This window comes from Carassius carassius, chromosome 27 (assembly GCF_963082965.1).
Source record: "Carassius carassius chromosome 27, fCarCar2.1, whole genome shotgun sequence".
In the NCBI taxonomy this organism is placed as follows: domain Eukaryota; kingdom Metazoa; phylum Chordata; class Actinopteri; order Cypriniformes; family Cyprinidae; genus Carassius; species Carassius carassius.
Genome location: NC_081781.1, coordinates 28242454 through 28262469, shown reverse-complemented (window position 1 = coordinate 28262469; position 20016 = coordinate 28242454). Strand labels below are relative to the sequence as shown.

The following is a 20016-nucleotide window of genomic DNA, read 5'->3' as shown; positions in this document are numbered from 1 at the left end:
ACAGTGTCTTACGACTCATTGATGGGCACAAAGATGAAGTCTTTCTGGAAGAGATCCACGTGACGTGTCCATGTCTTCACTCTGTTGTGTTTCCTCTTCTGTATGCTGAAACACATCACAAAGTCACGTCTGAAATGGATCTCAGCACAATAACTGAGCTCCAAGGAAATGTGAATCTTTGAGATGACGATGTGAGCTCACGGTAAGTTGGACGTGTCGACCGTGTTTCTCCGCTCTCTCTGATTGAGTCTCTTATAGAAGAACGAGCTAAACACATGACTGCGGATAGCATCTTCCTTCTTTAACTTCTCCAAAAACAGATATCTAGGAGCACACAGTACATGATTATCAGATCAGAATTTATGCCCACTTACAAAATGAGGTTTATAATTTTTTTTTATTTTTTATATCTGGTCACAAGAATTAATATTGACTGAAATAAAGATAATGACTTTAAATAAAAGTCGATGATGACGTCGTTGAGAAACTCTCCATCGTTCAGACAGTGGAGGTCCTCATTGGTTACAGAGATTCCTCCTTTAGCAGGCGGCGGGGGGTAAACCAACAACCTACAGAAACAAACAAAAACAACACAAACTTCAACATATCTTTGGCATTCTATATATGTATAGAATATTTTATTTCCTGATTTTTTTTTCTACTGGCCATCTCTACATCAGCTAAAATTTTCGCTGGCCTCTCAAACTTGTCAATGGCCCACAATAAAAAAAAAGCATAACTTTTATTGTTTTTCACCCATGCAACCTTGTATTGTAATAAATGTTAATGTCTTATAAACGTTAATGTCTTGAATTTTTAAATATGCACTTCAAAACATGCAAATGCTAAAGTTTTGTGATGATGCACTATATACTGTATACTGAGGTTGTTGGAAATAATCAAGCATTGTGATTATTTTCAATAAAAAAAATAGTTGGTTGTTGATTGGAGAAGTCATGCAGAGAGAAGTCTGTCATCTTCACTACGAAATCAAATAAAGACATTTTGATCAAACATGTTTTTTTTTTTTTGCCAAGCTGAAATTAAATGTTGAAGCCAGAGAATATAGTAAGTGGGAAGTGAAAATTTGACCAACTGGCCTGATTAAAGGTACAGGTTGTAGGACCAGCCGCGAGAGGACGCACTACCAAAACAATAACAATTGCGTGGTTTGTTGACGCTAAGGAGGAGCATAGAATAATGGGATTTGTTGTCTTCTACCCAACCGCTGACAGCCATCAATCAGACGGAAAGATAAATCATGGATTTAACACGAGTTCAATGATTTGCGCGAGTAGATTACATACAAAGTCAATGCAAAGACATGATAGGACGATGGATCAGACGTGTCCTCCCGCGGGTCTAGAGACACGATGCCCCGCGTTTGGCGTATATGCCCCAACTAATCTTGTTGATCGTTATAATAGCATATGTTTTCTGTAAAGATACAAATCGAAACAACTCACCAGTCGAGGAAAACACAAGCGATATCGGCATCTCTTTCTAGTTGAAGTTTGTCGCGAAGCTACTTCCGCATTTGTCCAGGACACTGTTGTCATGTGTTTTCTACGTCATTAAAGGCGGTAACAAAGGGTAACTAACGTCATTGACAGGCGACTGCACTGCCCCGTGTCACTGTTTAGAATGGGGATTTTCTCATGATTTACAAGTAGTTGAAAACATTAGTAATCAGCTGGACAAAATATATAACACTAGCCTAGTGGTTTTTGGATATTTTACTTCAAATATCTTACAAATTGTACCTTTAAGCTATCAAAAAAAAATTCAATGTGCCAAATCATAAAAAAAATTGAAAACAAATGTGCCATGTGACACATGAAGATACAACTGATGTGTTGGGTTAGTCTTACTTTATGATAGGACCAGTGAAGGTTGGCTGGAGCTCTGTCATCTCATCGTCCTCTTCACAGTACTCCTGGAGCCGAGCAGACATGCGTGTTCGCACACCCGTCGATGCACAAGGTGCAGCTCCAACTTCTTTAACCTGAGGTGAAGGACAAACATTGGCTCCTTTCATACAGGAGTATAAAACACATCAAGTCATAATTATCCTGACTGAGCGCAACATAAATCACCTTTTCTTGGTCTACGGAGGTTTTATTGTACTCAAGCAGTCGACTGTTGGCCTCTTCAAAACTGATCATCTTGGGGAAATCTGACAGATTATTGTTTCTGCTGATTTCAGCAAGGATATCCTCCAGAATAATCTGCTCTTGCAATGAGGGGCCGCTCTCGAATATCAATACAATATACTTCTCATCATCTGGAGAGCATCAACAAAAAAGAAAGTAGTAAGATGTTCAAGTTCAAATACAACCAATAACATAATCAACAGAACCAAAAGAAACCAAGAGCATAAAGTGCTACTGAAACAAAATCACTACCAAAAGAAAGAGTTTTGGACAGTGTCCTATGTCAGCAAGTCAGATCTTAAAATCAGAGTTTCGCTTCATCAGTAGGGCCCAATGAAATCCATTTAAGTTCCGTTTATGGATTCAGTTTTTTCCCATTCACTCAGAACAGTTTTAATGGTTAAATTAGATTTCATTAGTCAAAAAAAAAAAACATTTTAAGGCCCTTTTAAATGTTTTACATTTACCAAATTCTGTGTTTCCATTGATGGTTTAATTTAATTGTAATGAAAAAAAATATCAGTTTAATTGATTTAATAAAGAATATGAATTTATTACCATTTTATTTTTTTCTGTATAGTTACATTTTTCTACTAAAATAATTTGTTGGGTAAACATTTCTTAAAAATACTTTTTTAATAATTGTATTAGTAGTAGTAGTTCTATCATTTTTACATAGTGATATTTCTGTCACAGTTTAAGTTAAACCAAACTTATATTTTGACGGGTTGCTGTGAAGATCTTTAAGTTTCTTTCTGTTTGTATATATGAACATGATAGTTTTTTTTTTTTTTTTTAAGAAACTGTAAAATGCTCAAGAAGTGACTCTTAGAGTTTGTGTTTGTGTACTACTACAGTAGGTAGACAGCCTAATTGGGCTATCTTCAGGTTCCATATGCAGAGCGAAATGGGAACGGTCCAGCATTTAGCAATAATTATTATTAACTCTGTTTTTATTCTTGATTTTTTCAAAATACTAACACTTTGCATTTTTTAATTATGCCTTTTGTGTGTCCAAAAATTTAGTATTTTCTGTTTCAGCTGTTTGATTGCGCTGGTGTCTCGTGCACATATTCACTGGAAACAGCAGACATTCACCAGACCTTCAGTGTTCGCAGCGGTCCACTTACTCCAAATATTGTTAATTATGATTTTATTTCCATCGATGCTGAAAAGCGTGAACTACAAAGCCTATTTTACCTCATGAATAATAGTTAAGCTTCAAATGGGCAACATCACGAATATGGAAACGGATTTCTCCCGAGTGAGAGAATGAGAAAGCCCAACCTTACCTTATGCTTAGCTTTAAATTATTATTATTATTTGTTTGTTTATAGCTAAGCCTATATTATTATATACTGCAATTATATTTATCCATTAGAATTCTATATTTTTAATTCTTGTTTTGTTCTGATATATTTGTTAAATTTAAAGGATTTGTTGTATAGTGAAGGGAACTAAATATATCCTGTTTGTACATGATAACATTATTAGGCCAGCCGTTATTATTTCTAAACGTATAAAATGCAATTTATACATTAATTATATAATATCAAAAAAAAAAAAATGCAGAAAATGAAAATAAGTGATTAATACATTAAAATGAAACCTATACACGACTCATATATTTTTTTTCTCTCACAAACTTAATTTTTTTAAGCGTGTTTAAAAATAAATAAAGAAAGAAAATATGCAGCAAATGAAAAAAGGCGATTAATCCGTTAAAATTTGTTACTCTGGGTTAACAGTAATTATAAGTATTATATACTTCAGAGCAGAGCCTGCATGGGCCTAATCTAGGCTTTTTTTTTTTTTTTACATTGCATCTGAAAATGACTTCATTCATCACATTCACTTCACGCAATCTGTCGCAGATCCCCCTCTCGCGTTGCTCAGCTGTGGACGATTTAAAAATGTTTGATATAAAGGTTGCTGTCCCATTTTATACAGGAGTTTTTCATGTAAAAAAATCAAATTATATTGTTAGTTCTAAATATATTATTAACACAAGTTCATTTAGGCTATTTAACATGCACTGTGACATTTTATCCTTTTTAATTTATAAACTCCTTGATATTTTAAAATTAGTTTAATAGTATTTAAATTCAAGTTTAAAAATAGGTTTTAACTGCTAAATACCAACAACCATACTGCATGTGAATAAATAAAATGCATACTTTTCATAACATTTCATTATTCATAAAATGCATAACATTTCTGGTGTTTGGATTTGTACTTCAATATAATGAGCTCCAAGTTTAAGAATAGCCCTAGACTGGTTCTCTCTGGTTCTCTCTCTCTCTCTGTCTTTATTTAACAGCATTAGCTCAATGAAATACGTCTCCCTTCAGGTAGAATGAATGTTTTCCTGCTTGCTAAATGTTGGGCTCATGATCAATAAGTTGTATTCGCCTCAAACTGATTCAGTAAAGTCAAACCGCAGACAGTGAAGCTGCTTCACTGAGCAAGAGTCCCGCGCGCTGTGAGGATTCCTCTTGGTCTGAAAGCCTTCCGCAAACATCCACGATCACAAATAACAATGATTTTCGTAAAATAATGATTAATTATTAATTGATGATTTGTTATTATCATTATGGTCTTGTGAAAATAATAATATGGGCTGCTAGAATATAATGAATACAAAGAGTAGTGCTGCTGAGTGCAGGCATGTTTCAGCCCAGTAACACACCGTTCCTCAGAGCCAAAACACAGACCGAATTCTGTTCAGCTGGAGGGGGTTGGGTTTTTGGGGTTAGTTATGTGTGTCTTGTGGGGGTCGAGATAAAGGTGTGAATTGCTCTTTCATATGGACAGTGTCTTATGAGGCTTTCAAAGTTGCTGAACCGGATTATATAGGACTGTTGTTTTGGTTATAGACTAAAAAATGGTCTGTCACCACGTAAGATTTTTCTAGTTCTAGTCGTTCATTTGTTATATTCAACTAATCAGAGGTTAATTTGTCATTAATGCGCATTAATAATTTTTGCAAAAATACTTGCATATGGATATTAATTCACATTTTGCATTACAACGTAAATTATTTTTTACATGCAATTATCCAAAATGAAACCAAACAAGATTTGTAATGAAGATAAAATAAATAAAAATAAAAGCTGCACATCTACCATCACACGTGCAGTGCAAATCTTGCACATATTTTACACACCTGCATTTAAATGCAGCTACATTTTTTTTTCATTAAATAATATGAAAGCAAGTAGAGCTGGGTGATAAATCGATTTTATCAATTAACTCGAATTTGTTATTTACATCGGTTTGTTTGAATGAAAATCGGTTTTCTTTTTAACATCCACTGACGCACCACTCAGGCTCCCGTAGTTCAGAGTGGCTCAACTGCATATTCAGCAAGAATTCATGTTAAAAATATTTAGCTATGGCTTGATCAGGTTGTAATGACTGCAATAGACATAATAGATAAAATAACTGACAAAAATGTACTGTTATTTTCCTCACAAACAAAATTTGCACAGCTGATGGGCTAGTATTAACAAAAAATAAATAATAATAAAAATAATATATAATAAAAAATAATAATAAAATAAAATAAAGTTCTTTCCAGCATTAAGGTAATAACATCACAATTGTTTTATCATCTTGTCTCAGTTATAAGTTTATAACTATATTAAAACTTGTTTTGAAAAATTTCTTTGTCATTTGAATATTGATTTTAAAATCGATTTAAATCATAAATCAGATTTTTTTTTTTAGGCCACATGCTATCGCCCAGCACTAAAAGCAAGTAAAGAAGGCTCCCTTTAAAATCACTTTAGTCAGTTAATGAAGCTCTTTTTTGTGCATTTTGTTGATTATAATGAGAGAACTTGAGTTTAATCATAAGGACGTTTTATTAATCCGTCCATTTATTAGAGTTTCAAAGATTTAGCTAAATCATGCAGGTTTAATTTATTTGTTTCTTGTTTTAGGCTAATTAGGCATAATTAATGTGAACAAAATTATACAGCGCTTCACGTTTAAACATGCAACAATTTCTTAATCAGTTTACAGACAAATGTCTTTTTTCTAAGAAGTTATCTGTCAAAATAAAGGACATGTAACGAATAACAAAAATGCATGTTGTTTTATTAAAGGAATTTTAAAATATAAATTAAAATATAGGCATAATATATGAAAATATTGACATTGCATATTAATCCATGTAGCCTACCCCCCTAAAATAGGCTACCACTTTTAATGCTCCGATGCAAAGTAAACCACAATTTCTTTTGAATAATATAACACATAATTCATACAATATAAATAATACTGCACACCTTTTAAATGTATCAAATCTAAAATATGGTTTAATACCATGTAGATTAGAGAAAATATAAGCACAGACTCAGACACAGGCTTGACATTTATCCTGCTTGAATTCGTTCTAATAAATGCACATAACTTCATAAATACCAAACTTTCATCTGTGAATATTAAATTTTTTTAATATATTAAATATTTTAACTATAGTCTTTTTCTTTCATTTTCCGTGACAGAAGCCGTCAAATGTAACACAGCGAGGCAAAAACGACGTCTATTTATGAAAATGTGCTGTGATGCGCTTGTTTGATAACTGCAAATGCACCTTACAGACACTGCGGGGCCGGTACCCGCGGCGGTAAAAAGGGCCTTTAGGCTGTCTACTTAGTGTATAATGAGGCGGCAGAGGCTGAAAATACTTCAGCATGTGTGCAGTAAACGACACATTCATTCATAGACGCACAGAACATTTGTCATATTTAACAGTATTTTCTGCAGCCCTACATTGGGTGAAACTTTAAGCAAGTATCATTTTTAAAGAAATGATGCTTGAGCTTTTCTCAGAAATTTCTGAGTCGTTTTTCCAATGAACTTAAAAGATGAAGTCTAAGATTTTTTTTTTTTTTGGTCAAAACAAGTTTATATGAATGAAAATTATTGTAAGGGCACGTTGAGTGTAAGGGGCGTTTTCAAAAATTGTTTGAATATATGCTTTTTTTTTTTTTTTTTCAGTTATTTCAATCATTTAATATTTCTGTATTAAAATATTATTAAAAACATTAACCCCAACATGAATTTATGAATATAATTGCAGTCATGCGACCTTCTGAGAATCATTAAATGTCTGAAAAGCACCTACAAGCCACCTTTCTGTGCCGACTCTGTGGCTTCTTAAATACTGATTTCATTTGATTGGTAACTTAATCTTATTCTACTTGTTTTCATTCTGTTGTTTTAATTAGAAATGTAAAAAAAAAAAAATTTTGAATTTGACATAAAAGATGACAATAAAGTTAGAAAAATGCCATTACAAAAGGTTAAAACTAAATTGCCTGTAAATCATTTAAAGGAGCCAAATATAACCTCATAATGGGAAGGTACATTTTTGATCAGAATTTTTAATTATTGATTAGAAGGTGCTCCTAAACTGGGAGTACTTTGCTTTTAAGGAGATCTAGCTTTATACAGAGCGTAGCGTGACGTAAGGTCCTGGTACTCACTGTTGCCGCTGCAGTCGTACCACACTCCTCCCTCGTCCTGACACATCTGCAGCTGAGTCTGTAATCGCTGGCACTCTTCATCTGTGGTCTGCAGAAACAGGACCGGCAGCTTCTTGACGGTACACCACTCACATCTGGTCAGCTCCGACGACCGCAAGAAAACACTCTCCAACATACTCACATCAGCACCTTCAAACACAACACCACAGCAAGCAAATCACAACTCAAGAGGTCTTATTTTACACAAAATGAATGAACCACGTGTAACATTGCTTTCTACTTGAATTTTTTTAAAGCATCATCTTACCTTCTGTCTCCAGCTGTATATTTTCCACTGTAAACTAGAAGAGAAAAACCCACAATTAATACAATTCTCACAAAGAAAACGTACACTAGATGTAACGTACATTTATGTTAGAGGCTGACTGACCTACTGGTTTAACGATTAATCTCAAACAGAAAGCAACTATTGGTTATCAGGAAAAAAAAATCTTAACAATAGTTTACAATGATTATTCTTTGAATGCTGCATTTATATATATATATATATTTTTTTTTTTACTTATACCTATTGGTCACATTATTTTTTTTCTATTCTATGCACTATTTTACATGGTTTACTTTCATATTATTGAAAAATCATCTGATTTATCACTACTGTATATTAGACAGATTAGTTACCTGAGCCTTAACTTTTTTCCAGGGCGCGGCGGGGCAGCACATGCAATGACTGCAGCAACTTTAACATTTGAAAGGATACTATGGCAAAGTTATTGCTTTCTTTATTCAAACGGATTTTCTTTATCATGAATAAATGGTTGACCCGAAGAAGGAAAGCTATATCATACACTTGGAAAATTATGAGCTATATCACTGCTCATCGACACGATGTGTGTGACAATACATTTAGCTCACGATATGAGACAAAGTACAGATACTTGGTCCACCAGAATGTGTCAATATTTGAATACTATTTTTAAGAAACAGACCTAAGTGAAAAACTTTAGTATAACTAGATATATTTAAACAAACGATGAGTTAATAATATTTGGCTCAAATATGATATCAAAACCAAGAAATTACATGATTGTATTGAACAACACTGTCAAAATACATAATTTAATATGCCTATACATAATATGAACATAACCAACTTAACTACATTATGTATTAAACCAAATACCTGTAGAGGGCGCCAACGGCCTGGTGACATTTAACTTTACAGCGTGATTAAATTATGTTTAATCCATTACCAGAGGTGGAAAGTAACGAATTACATTTACTCACGTTACTGTAATTGAGTAGCTTTTTTGTGTACTTCTACTTTTTAAAGTAATTTTTAAAATATTAAATTTTACTTTTACTTAAGTATATTTTGTTTGAAGTATTGTACTTAGCAACATTTTAAAACACATTAATTACTGAGTAAAAGAAATACAACAAAATCGCTCCATGGAAAATACTGCAGTAAATAATGGGCAGGAGGGCATCTATAGTGCGTTCTTTCACTGTGTGATTCAGTCTTGTAAAATGCATTTAGAATGATCACAAAATTGAAGATATAGGGGCAGAAAATTTACAAAGTCGTGCTTCTCCATTCATCAGGGCTGCAACTCTGCAAGTGATACTATTATGTGTGTCTCATGTTTATAAGAGCAAAACATTCTGATTGGCTAGTAGTGTTAGTTTGGTTGAGAGTGAAAGCTGCTCCTTTCATACCATTGGTAGGTGAACCCATGGACTCGAAACAAGATTTTTTTTTTTTTAATGTAGGATTATTTTTTTCCACAGCCAAACGCTGCACGCCGGAAATCGGTCACCGTGATGGAGAACTTTAAGCCCCAAGTATCTGTAAAATCCACAATTGGTTTAACTCTAATTCAGGTGAATAGTTATAACATACCTCCAGTAAAACTATAAACAAGCAATCTCACTTATGGACAATTATGTAGAGAGCATCCAAAAAATAACTTATCTGATTGTTTTTGACAGACATATCAGCTGCATAACTAGCAGAATAATTTAGATGTTCAAGAACTAACAGCAATAAATGGCAAGAAGATCATTTTGTATACAAAAAAAAAAAAAAATGGTTAAACAACAAAATCTCAATTGCAGACCCTGCAGGTGATATGAATCAGGTTTTTGGTTGATCTCACCACAACAGGTTTGGTGACCATCCTGCGCAGAGTACCGATCCTTACGCTCCTGCAGCCCAGAATAATACTGCTCAGCTTCATCATCTGATCCATTTTCCACTTCTTAGGAGATGGATCTTCACACACAGTGTTCCCAAACTACAAGAGAATAATACATTACATATATTATTTATTTATTCACTTTTTAACGCCATGCCAGCATCAAGGCTATTTTCATGGTGGTCTCTGAATAAATTATACAAGGTATACAATTAACAAAAGGTTATAAAAGAGATTTCAGATGTACACTAGACAAAAAATCTAAAATACACTCAGGTGATACATTTATAAACAAATCAGTTATACACACCTCTGAAAAAACGGTCTTTTAGTCTTTTTACATTAAAAACAGTACAATCCAATCAAATGTTTCACAGTCATTTTAGTTTGGCAAGTAAGGCATGATGGTGGTTCTTCACCTTTTGATAAATATCCATGTGTAAATCCCGTATGGCCTAAAAGACACCTTTGTAAAAACAACTTGTTCATATTATCTAAATTTAAAATTAGTAAAAAAAAAAAAAAGAATGAAATTTCTTACACTAGGATTTGTTCAATATAACTTATTTTCATGACATTTATCCCATTCTATCTGCCACATGTCATTGATATTTTTGTCACAGGTTTATAATATAATATATACCTACACACTCCACATACAATAGACATGTGCCGGTATTCGGTAATGTGATATATTACGGTAATGAATATGCACAATATTATTATCGTGGGCACTTCTAAATACCGTGAATAATTATACATTACAAATTATTCAGAATTTGGAATGCATTTTAAGAATACTATTCCCATCAACTGGGAAACAGTCGAGCAACAGATAAGAACAGGAGTTTGTAAGTGTTTTGCCTCGTTTTCTCATTAGACTACTGCGTGATCGTCGTTGCTAGGAAAATTTGGTTTATTTACTGTGTCTCTTACCCTGGTAAATACGTGCTGAAGTGGGGCTTGGTTTCATCGCGGGCCTGCCCAGTTTCGGTCTGATAAATAGTGAGGCGTGGCCAGCTGACTTCAATCACAGGTAATCAGGCAAATATAAAAGCGATAGTTTTCACCATGGCAGCAGCAGCCCTCGTGTGAAGACCGACGAGTGTAAAAACAATCGACTCTACCTGCGCGACTCCACTGTGCAAGGACACCGACAAGGCACTTGAGTATTGCTTTTCTCCCCTTTCTTTACTTTTTGTATAGCTTGTACTTATTTAGGTCACTTGTAGTCACTATGTGCTTTCAGATCCCTACTATCACTACTAACACTCAGAGAGGACACAATGTACATCGAAGGAAGGGCTATCCGACAAATCTACGGCCTGTCCCTCTGACCTCTACTACTACTACACTATCTATTCCAGTTGGTCTCTGGAGCTGCCAGTCTGCTGTTAACAGAGCAGACTTCATTTCTTCTATTGCTACTTATTCCGGTCTCAACCTCATGGCACTGACTGAGACTTGGATCAAACCTGAAGACACTGCCACTCCCGCAGCCCTCTCCACTAAGGCAACCAACTGGACCTCATCTACACGCGCTGTGGATCTCTTCAGTTGCTCCACTGCACACCCCAGACCACTTCCTCATTACTGCTAACCTAGCACTTACTCCTGAAGCGGCACACACTCCAAAGCTGGTCACCTTTCGACAGAACCTATGCTCCCTCTCTCCATCTCGCCTATCTTCTGTGGTTTCATTCTCGCTTCCTGCACTCTCTCAGTTTTGGACACGAACAGTGCTACGGACACTCTTTGCTCCACTTTAACATCTTGCTTGGACAACTTTTGCCCATTGTGGTCTAGACCAGCACACACCACCCTATCTGCCCCCTGGCTGTCTGAGGTTCTCCGTGAACATCGCTCTAAACACAGGGCTGTAGAGAGGAAATGGCATAAATCAACAAACTCTACCGACCTCAGTGTGTATCAGACTCTCCTTTCTTCCTTCTCTGTAAATGTCTTCACTGCTAAAACATCCTACTATCGCAAGAAAATTAACAACTGTTGTGACGCTCGGACACTCTTCAAAACTTTCTCTTCTTTTCTTAATCCGCCTCCACCTCCTCCTCTATCGACTCTTACAGCTGACGACTTTGCAGTTTTCTTCATATATAAGACAAGATCCATCAGTGACCAATTCTCCACACCGTAGACTGAGGATAACTTCACAACGACCAATGCACACTCTCTCTCCTCCTTCTCTCCACTTTCAGAGATGGACATTTCCAAACTTATCCTGTTTAATCATCCTACCACTTTAAGCGATCTCTTTAGTCATACCTTCACTTACTCACATTATCAACTCCTCTCTTCACTCTGGAACATTTCCCTCAGCATTTAAGCAGGCTCGGTTAAGCCCACTGCTTAAGAAACCATCTCTAAATCCAGCACTTCTAGAAAACTGCAATCCCTTCTTCCTTGTTCAACCAGCTCTCTATGTTCCTTGTACAGAACTACCTCCTGGACAGCAACCAACCAAAGTGGCCACTCAACTGAGACTGCCCTGCTCTCGGTTACTGAAGCCCTGTGACTGGCAAGAGCAGCTTCAATATCCTCAGTACTCACTACTGGACTCGTCCGCTGCTTTTGACACCGTTAATCAACAGATACTCCTGTCCACCCTCAGAAAGATGGGCATCTCTGGAACCGCACTCCTGTGGTTTAAGTCCTACCTCTCTGACAGATCCTTCAGTGTGTCTTGGAGGAGCTCACATTACTCTTCTCTACCAGTAGCCGCTCACATCAAATTCAAGGTTAAAAGCTTGCCTACAAGACGACCACTGGCATGGCACCAACATACCTAAACTCACTAGTTCAATCTTATGTGCTCTCCAGAAGTTTGCACTCTGCAAGTGAACGACGCCTTGTAATGCAATCCCAAAGAAGTTCAAAATCACTCTCACAGACCTTTTTCTAGGACTGTGCCCAGCTGGTGGAATGACTTCCCAATCTCAATTCGTTTGATTCGATTCGTACATTCGAGTCTTTACTCATTTTCAAGAAACATCTAAAAACGCTGGAACGTTACCAACTAATACTAACACTTTTCTTGTCTTTCATATAAAAAAATAAAATAAATAAATAAAAAATACATACATGCATATATATATTAGGGGTGTAACGGTACGCAAAAATCACGGTTCGGTACGTACCTCGGTTTTAAAGTCAGGGTTCGGTTCATTTTCGGTACAGTAAGGGAAAGAAATACAAACATTAAACTGAAGGTTGTTTATTACTATAAACTTTTTTTAACAATTTGTTTACACTTTTTTAAAATACTTTTTAATAAAATATATATAAATTAAAAAAAGAATAAGAAATAAAATACTGCTGCAAAGTTCTCCACTAAATAAAATACTCTCAGTCTCAAACCAATATCATATAATAAAATATGAAAAATATAAATAAATAACTATGATTACAGTGCAGCATTACCAATCCCAGCTTGTAGGCCTGCTCATATTTAAAAAATATATATAACTTGTCCAAAGTGTAAAGTGCAGCATCACTAGTTTCAGTTTTTAGACCTGCTCATATTTCGTTATTGCGTTGGACCGATAAGAATTCAGAGCAAAGGTCTGTTTAAATGCCGACGGGAGCTGCGTTTGAATTACAATCGTTTTTTTCCTAGTTGTAGTGGTTCACACTCGCGTGATGCCTTTTGAAAACCTTAGGCCGGTGACACACTGGCATATTGCACCTGTCAAACACCGTCAATACTGTTGACGGTGTCCTTTATCAGTAGGCTTTATATTTATGCTCAACATGAAGTATAGATATTGTTGTAGTGAAGACAAGATCCTGGTCTGTCGGCGCCTCGGCGGTCTCCCTCTTTGTCACCTACAGTAGCAGCAGCGCGTCAGGCAAGATTCTGGTGTGTAAAGACACAGAGAACGCGAAGCAGGTGTCACGCAACTGACAAACAGCAGAAACGCCACGCTCACGCCACGCAGCCAGTGTGTCACCGTCCTTAGAATCAGCTGCAGGGCGGGATTTGCGCTGAACGCGGAGACTTCCGCCACTTAATATGTTTGTTTGGAAACAGGGAAATGTATATGTTCCGCAAACAAAATATTGCATTTGGTCATTTGGTACACACGTGCACCGTACCGAAAGCCCTGTACCGAAACGGTCCGGTACGAATACACGTACCGTTACACCCCTAATATATATATATATATACTAATATATATATATATATACTAATATATATATATATATATATATATATATATATATATAAAAATAAATATAAAAAACCCTGGCTATGCGTTCTGTACTAGACTAACTGAGACTTGTCATGGCACTTGTATACTGTTGTTGTTCTCTTGTTGATCTGATTGCTTCTATTGCTCTCATTTGTAAGTCACTTTGGATAAAAGCGTCTGCTAAATGATTAAAAGTAAATGTAAATCAACTGGTCAAAATGTACAACACAGCTGTATGCTGCTTGAAAGAGAGTGTGCTCTGATGTAAACAAGCACGGATGAGAAGCACATGGAGGAACATGTGAGAGATGTGCTGAATGAAAGCACATTCACTCTCTGACAGCAGGTGGCGCTAACTGCAGAAAATGCAGCCCTTACCCTGGAAACCCCATAAATAAAGCAGCTGCACTACTTTCTAAAACATATTTAATAGGGATGCACCGGTTGACCGGCCATAAATCGGAACCGGCCGGTTTTTGCTTAAAATACGTGATCAGTAATCGGCTGGTTTTTGATCTTTTTCCGGACGATTTTTTCGGAAGTGCGCCCGCATGCACAGACTACATTGTAATCATTCGCTTTGTCATTTGTGTGGAAGTATTTCGAAATCTGTGCGCAGGACACGGGCAGCCGTTCAGCACTGGAAGTGCAGAGCTACATGTCTGAGGCACAAATAGCAGGAAGCGAACAGCCGTTGTTGTACTGGCGCATAAAATATGAGTCCCTTTCCCTTTCCTCCAGTGTTCTGTACCTGTCCTGCACAAGCGGAGACAGTGAAGCGATGTTCAGCTCAACTTCTCACGTGTTGGATGAGAAACGAAAAGGACTAAACTGTGACAAAACTGAAAAGTATTTTTTTTTTGTAAAGTAGAACTTGCATAGACGACATACATGAGAGAAAGTAATCATCAGTTCTGTATAGGATGATTATTTTTATTTTACCTTAAAATTACATCGACTTAATTTGATTAAAAATCACCTGCTGTAGCACACTGAAAAGAAGTGTTTCATTCATCCAATTAAAACATTTTAGGGTAATGATTCACAACATCTATATATTTTTTTAACTTGAGACAATATTTATTTATTTTTCATTGGCTCAAGTAAAAAAATATAGATGTGAATCATTTCCCTATTTTTTTTTTTTTTTTTTTTTATTGGATGAATGAAACTTTGCATCTTTGTTTTATTCTCATCAACATTATTTGATTTTAACATTTTGGAATAATGTATTTATATAGCATACTTTTATTTAGTCTCACTGGTAAAGACCTTGTTTTAAATTTAAAACCAAATTTAAAAACTAAAATACTGAATGCTGATTAAGAAACCTCTTATTGAATGTGTGTTGATTGTGTTTTTTGGACTTTAGAACTATGCAGTTATTGCCTTTAATTTGGTTACAGACAGTTAATCTTTTAATTTAAGGCCAGTTCTCTGTAGTTTCAACCCAATTCAAAAACAAAAGCTAAATGCTGATGTCTGTAGCATCTATGTTTGTATTGAATGAAGGCTACTTACTGTGCAGTTACTGCCGTTAATTTCAGATGGTTACGGTTATTGTTTTCAATAGCCAAAAGCCAGTTTGGCCTATTAAAAAAAAAATCGGAAATCTGTATCGGAATCGGCCATGAAAAATCATGATCGTGCATCCCTAATATTTAAATAATTTTAAATAGCCATTCTGATTTGTGATATTCGCTTAATACTTAAATATTTAGAATTAATAGGCTATTTATTTATAAACTTTTTTTTTTTCATTTTAATCTGGACTGTCTAACATGCCCAAGAAATTGTTTGAAAGTGTTTTGATTATTGTTAATTCACACTTTACATTAGGGCTTCATTAGTTAACAAACTGCCAATGAAAAATTCTTCTGATCATTCATTAATCTTAGGTATTCCAATATTAAGCTGCAACTGTATTATTTAATGAGCTAACATGAGCTAATACTTATATTTTTTAACAAAGATAAATTACTTCTGTAGCAAATGTAGCTATTACTCATTTTTAAAGTTAATGGGTAACTAATGAGGTCTAATAGTAAAGTGATACCTATGGGTCTTTATAGTTCTTTTACACTTTAATCTGTGTAAAACTTTTAACTTTATCTATTTTTCTGTATTGCTTTATTTAAATGTTCAGTTATTTTTTTAATAAGAAAAAAAGTTATTTACCTGTTATACTGTATTATTATGAATTACCAATATTGTGATGTGACTGTATACTGTGATAATACCATGAGCAATTATATATATATATATATAATTATTATTTATAAAAACAATGTTCTTGTATTTAAGAAATTTGAAATCGTTTGACAATGGATTCAAAAAATACATGTGTAAAATAAACATTCTTATGCTTTAGATGACAGTATTTTTCACAAATAAATAATTATTTAATAAAAATATAATTAGAAAGGAAGCAAACACTGAAAACAACAGGGCACTCAGTATTCTTGGAAGTTTGGGTGAATTGGGAATTATATTTTTCAAATAAAGCCAGGGTAACACTCATTTTACATACAGCACACAGTGAAAATGACATGAATGACAGTCGGCAAATGCATAAAGCGCAGCATAATTTTAAATCATGACTTTAAAATTTAAAACATTCAATTCACACGGACCGACCGTCACACAGAGAATACATGATCATGCTGGATAAAAATGCACACTTCACAAGATCTCACAGCTGGATTCAAATAAGTTTGCAAAGTTTGTGATATTAAATGTTCATTAGCCATTTAAAGATTTGTTTAAATTATATAAATGTCTATTTGCTTAGTGCTGACGGCAAACGAGAAAGTATTATAATGTTTGCCTTTCCATTATTATTAATATAAAAGCAATCGTTACAATCCTTTTTGCCTCGAACACATCGGCCAAGCAGAACAACTTATCGGCCGATGCCGATATTTAGAAAATGCCAAATATCGGCCGATATACTAATAATGTGTGCCTTTCTATTACTAATAATATAAAAGCAATCATTACAATACTCCTCTGTATACATAAATTCCGTTGTTTAAGCGTTCTCTCTGATTATTAGACAGACTTCTGTCTGTATTAGACAGAACTGTTAACCATGACAGCGAACAAGAGGGAGAATGTGAGCTATGCACTCGGGCACTGTCTTTCTTAGCGCCATCAAAATAAAAGTCCCGCCTCGAACACATCGGCCAAGCAGAAAAACTTATCGGCCAATGGCGATATTTGAAAATTGCCAAATATGACCACTAATTAGAAGTACCACAGTTGAAGACTGGAAAAATGTTGCCTGGTCTAATGAGTCTGGATTTCTGTTGAGACATTCAGATGGTAGAGTCAGAATTTGGTGTAATCAGAATGAGAACATGGATCCATTATGCCTTGTTACCACTGTGCAGGCGTGTGGTGGTGGTGTAATGGTGTGGGGGATGTTTTCTTGGCACACTTTAGGCCCCTTAGTGCCAACCGGGCATCGTTTAAATGCCACGGCCTACCTGAGCAATGTTTCTGACCATGTCCATCCCTTTATGACCACCATGTACCCATCCTCTGATGGCTACTTCCAGCAGGATAATGCACCATGTCACAAAGCTCGAATAATTTTAAACTCGTTTCTTGAACATGACAATGAGTTCACTGTACTAAAATGGCCCCCGCAGTCACCAGATCTCAACCCAATAGAGCATCTTTGGGATGTGGTGGAACGGGAGCTTCGTGCCCTGGATGTGCATCCCACAAATCTCCATCAACTGCAAGATGCTATCCTATCAATATGGGCCAACATTTCTAAAGAATGCTTTCAGCACCTTGTTGAATCAATGCCACGTAGAATTAAGGCAGATCTGAAGGCGAAAGGGAGTCAAACATAGTATTAGTATGGTGTTCCTAATAATCTTTTAGGTGAGTGTATATACATACATAGGCCTTATATTTATTTACTGTTTAATAACAATAGTATGCATATGATCCTTTGTGTAAAGGTCTTCTTTAAATTTTTGATGAGTAGACTGTAGCCTAAGACTATCCTACGTTTTGAAATGAACTCACTGTAAATGTTTTAATATTTTTTAAAGATGTTACAATGTTATATCTTAATGTTATTGTTGTTTTACTTCGTCCTTTTATCTCATTTTACAATAACATTAATTTCTCAATCCGTCCCTTTGCGCCACCTAGCGGTAGTTTCACAAATGATTTTAACACGCGACTGAATTACAGTTACCGCCGCGGCGGTAAACCCCATTTAGGTTGTTCACCTACTGTATACAAACAGAAAGAAACTTAAAGATCTTCACAGCAACCCGTCAAAATATAAGTTTGATTTAACTTAAACTGTGACAGAAATATCACTATGTAATAATGATAGAACTACTACTACTAATATAATTATTAATTAAATAAATAAAGTAAATTAATGCAAATTCTGCTGATTTTTCATGTGCCACATGTTTGAAAAAATTGGTCAGTAGCAGTTGGCGGGGCAAGTGTAAATCTGAAATACTGAGCCCTGATTTTACTTGACCAAAATACAGCATTAAGACGTAACACTGCTTACTGGATCTCTCATGCTTTTCCTTCTGGGCACCAGGTTTCTCTGGCTTGTCTGTGTGAAAAAGTCACTGCTAGGGTCTTCATGTTCACCAGCTGCTTTAACGGCTGCTTCCACCCGACCACCGGAGGGAGCAGGAGACGAGTGGGCAGAGTCCGCAGGTCGTGGCGACGCGCTGTCCAATCGGTTACCGATCCCCCTGCTGCTGACATCATCACTTTCTTCATCCTTGTCACTGGACAGCACAACTGCATTTTCATCAAAACATGCAAACAGATTCTGGATTACTGGTGTCATCTCATATCCTTCAGTTTTTGGCTAAGCATGATCAAAAATGCTTTTTAACTCACTATAGTCACAAATAAACAATACATGATATATCTTAATATAGTATATTTAAGTTGTGATAGTTAATATTAGTAGGATTTATTTAATGTTTATAAGTCGCATCAGTCCAAAAATATGTCATGATGAGGGAAAAAAACATATAAGTCGCACTGGACTATAAGTCGCATTTATTTAGAACCAAGAGAAAACATTACCGTCTCCAGCCGTGAGAGGGCACTCTATGTCTTCAGAGTAGACTACAGGAGCACTGAGCAGCATAGAGCACCCTCTCTCGGCTGTAGACGGTAATGTTTTCTCTCGGTTCATTTCTCTTGGTTCATTTCTCTCGGTTCATGTCAAATTAATTTTGAAAAAATAAGTCGCACCTGACTATCAGTCGCAGGACCAGCCAAACTATGAAAAAAAGTGCGACTTACAGTCCGGAAAATACTAAGGATGCACCGAATATTCGGCCACCGAAGATTTTCTCTCTCTTCTTATTCCTTTATTCGCAGAACTTAAGCGTCTCCTAACAAAGAGATTGAGACGGACCACGAAGTGAAAACAAAGAAAAGTACAGTCTTATGGAGTCTGTTAGCACACGTCTCACTGAGATCTTTTCGGATTAGGGTTGTGCCGATAGACAATAGTATCGTGTATCGACGATCGTCAGAGATATCGACATAAGCAGAATTCTCTGTCGACAATCAAGACGATATTAGGCTCATTTTCCTATTTAATGTATTAGATTATAGTAATAATAACTATTATTTTTATTTTTATTAGGCTGCTTATTATAATTCGGCTTTTAAACTGCCCAACTATTTCACTTAATTTCACTGCCCGCATTTCACACACACACCTCGCACGCGCAGGAGGATTGCAGCATATAGTCGGTGAAGTTGTAACGCTTTGACTCAGATAATTCGTTAACTCCATGAAATGAAAGAGATAGAAAACAAAGAGTTGGTGTCCCACACATTTAATGGCTGGTAAATGGCAACACGCTCTTCTCATACATGAGAGATTAACTCTTTCTTGGTGTCACAAATAAAGTAAAGACAAAATAATTAACAAGGCGGCAGAGCG

General features: G+C 35.7%; 1 protein-coding gene across 3 annotated transcripts in view; it reads right to left on the bottom strand.

Moving 5' to 3' along the window:
• Nucleotides 1-20016, bottom strand: part of LOC132107114 (sentrin-specific protease 6-like) — a 47631-nt gene that overhangs the window by 12972 nt on the left and 14643 nt on the right. For all 3 annotated transcript variants that reach the window (XM_059513313.1, XM_059513314.1, XM_059513315.1), the window contains 9 exons: nt 18607-18848; nt 9808-9945; nt 7956-7989; nt 7649-7837; nt 2097-2284; nt 1872-2005; nt 453-569; nt 202-324; nt 13-105 (listed from right to left, as the gene is read on the bottom strand). In XM_059513313.1, the coding sequence (XP_059369296.1) occupies nt 13-105; nt 202-324; nt 453-569; nt 1872-2005; nt 2097-2284; nt 7649-7837; nt 7956-7989; nt 9808-9945; nt 18607-18848 (1258 nt within the window). The remainder of the gene's footprint in view (nt 1-12; nt 106-201; nt 325-452; nt 570-1871; nt 2006-2096; nt 2285-7648; nt 7838-7955; nt 7990-9807; nt 9946-18606; nt 18849-20016) is intronic.